Source organism: Oryx dammah, unplaced genomic scaffold (genome assembly GCF_014754425.2).
Source record: "Oryx dammah isolate SB20612 unplaced genomic scaffold, SCBI_Odam_1.1 HiC_scaffold_2, whole genome shotgun sequence".
Taxonomy (NCBI): Eukaryota; Metazoa; Chordata; class Mammalia; order Artiodactyla; family Bovidae; genus Oryx; species Oryx dammah.
Genome location: NW_024070186.1, coordinates 155,357,128 through 155,359,623, shown reverse-complemented (window position 1 = coordinate 155,359,623; position 2,496 = coordinate 155,357,128). Strand labels below are relative to the sequence as shown.

Here is a 2,496-nt window from a genome sequence, read left to right as displayed (position 1 = left end):
ATTATGATGTTGCATCTCCTCTTCAAGAACTTGATGTTCTGAACTCTAAACAATGATACAGATCAGCCTATTTGCAGGGCAGGAATAGAGATGCAGACATAGAGAACAGACATGAGACACAGTGGATGAAGGAGAAGGTGGGGAGAACTGGGAGATTTGGATTGACATATATGGTTAAAGCGTCTGCCTCCAATGTGGGAGACCCAGGTTCGATCCCTGGGTTGGGAAGATCCCCTGGAGAAGGAAATGGTAACCCACTCCAGTATTCTTGCCTGGAGAACCCCATGGACGGAGAAGCCTGGTAGGCTACAGTCCATGGGGTCGCAAAGAGTCGGACACGACTGAGCGACTTCACTTATATACACACTACTATGTGTGAAATAGTAAATACAGTAAAATAGTGCTGCGGTCCATGGGGTCACAGAGTCAGACACGACTGAGCAACTGAACTGAGCTGAACTGAGTGAGAAGACGCTGTATAGCACAGGGAGCTCAGCTCAGTCTCCGTGATGACCTAGAGAGATGGATGGCAGGGGTGGGAGGGAGGCTCAGGAGGAAGGGGATGCAGGTATGCATACAGCTGATTCACTTCACTGTACAGCAGAAATGAACACAACGTTGTAAAGCAATGATACTGCAATTAAATTTTTTTTATTATTGACATGTAAAATTTTTTTAATATTGACATGTATGTTGTGAGGCTTCTACCTACTGAGCGTAAAAAGCCTCTTCCAGCAGTCCCGTTTCCCCGCTGACATGAGCACACTGCCACTGGGTTGGCCAGGCAGCCTTCAGCCCAGAATGTGGGTCTCACATGGACATCTCTGTTTCTCAGGGGATTGGGGAGTCCCCAGCCAGACCCAAGCCGGTCCCGTCCTGGGGCACCTGCTCGGGGACCACATGGAGGGAAGAAACAGCAGCAGCTCCACCAGGGCCCTGAAGCTTCTGGATGGGACCAGCGCCGTTTGGTATATCCTCACCATCTTTGGCATCTATGGAGTGATTTTCCTCTTCCGATTGGCCAGCAACATCCTCAGAAAGAACGAAAAGTCCTTGGAAGACATTTATTACTCCAATCTGACATTTGAACTTGAAAAGAAAAGGCTCCAGAGCAAGGCAGCCAGATGCTCTTCACTGACCATTAGCAACAGAGCTGTCCTGCAGCCCAACCAGGCCAGCCCGGAGACAAAAGGTAGGAACAGCAGTCCCCACACCGAAATCCAAGAGATCCCTTGAAAGTCGAGGCAAGGAGGCCTCCACAGCTGAGGTTCAAACTTCTTGCTTGAGGGAGCAGCTTTGGGCTTACCTGGAGCCTTGAGAGGCGAGTTGAGCAAGCCCTTGAGCGGGGCTGAAAGAGCATCACCGAGCCGCAGGTGCGTGGGAGTGCGCCCAAAAGCCAGCCTCCTGTTTCCTTCTTGGGCTTCCTGATGCTCTGAGATGAGCAGGAGCAGCGGCTTTCAGCCCTACTCACCCTTCACTGGAAAACTTTATGCTCCAGGCAAGGACATGGGACATCCACTGTTCTCAAAGGAATCTGGTAGGCTCCTGGGCCATGTGTGAAGGTAGCCTCTTGTCATGGAAAGAAGGCTGAATTTGGAGTCAAATGCCTTGGATGAAATTCAACTTCTAGAGGGTCACATGAACCTTGACTGGCTGGTGGCTCACGTGGAACATGTGAGGATTGGGATATACAGTCCCAGAGGACCATTCATTCTAAGACTCTGTCTAAAATATCGAACTGAAATAGTCAACATCAACATCCTAATTTTCAGAAGTTATTCATTTTCATTGACAGTGCAGGGTCCATTCAAAAAAATGTATTAGTTTTAGAGTCAGAAGAATCAGACTCTACTCTGAGTTAGACTTTTGACCATTTTGATGTCTTGCACACACCACTCACCTCTCCCAACCTTAGTTTCCTTACAGATAATGAGGATAACGATGCCAGTTTTCTGCCAACCTTGCAAAGCAGATGAGAGCTAATGCAATCATGTATATGAACGTATTTTTAAAAGTAAAATAAATATGCAAATATAAACCTCATTGTGGTGGTGGTGATGATGGTGGCTGATATTAAATTATGGTGATGGTAGTATTGGTGGTGAATGGTGGTAGTTGATGGTTGGTGTTAATGATAGTGGGGTTGGTGGTGGTTGATGGTCAGTGTTGATTGTGGTCTTGGTGCCTGATAGTTGAGTTGATGATGGTGATGGTGGTGGTGATTGGTGTTGTTATTGATGGTGTTGGTGGTGGTTGATGGTCAGTGTTGATGGTGGTCTTGGTTGTTGATGTTGATGATGGTGGTTGTGGGGGTTGTTGATGGTGTTGGTAGTTGGTATTGTTGATGGTGGTGTTGGTGGTTGATAGTCAGTGTTGATGGTGGTCTTGGTGGTTGATGTTGATGATGGTGGTGGTAGTGGTGGTTGTTGATGGTGTTGTTGGTGGGGGTTGTTGCTGTTGTCAATGATGGTGGTGGTAGTGGTGATGCTACTGTGG

General features: G+C 47.6%; 1 protein-coding gene across 1 annotated transcript; it reads left to right on the top strand.

Moving 5' to 3' along the window:
• The first annotated feature begins 667 nt into the window (after positions 1-667).
• SMIM34A (small integral membrane protein 34A) lies at positions 668-1,324 on the top strand. The gene has a single exon (XM_040228690.1). The coding sequence runs from the start codon at positions 757-759 to the stop codon at positions 1,234-1,236; it is 480 nt and encodes a 159-aa protein (XP_040084624.1). The 5' UTR covers positions 668-756; the 3' UTR covers positions 1,237-1,324.
• The last annotated feature ends 1,172 nt before the right edge of the window (positions 1,325-2,496 follow it).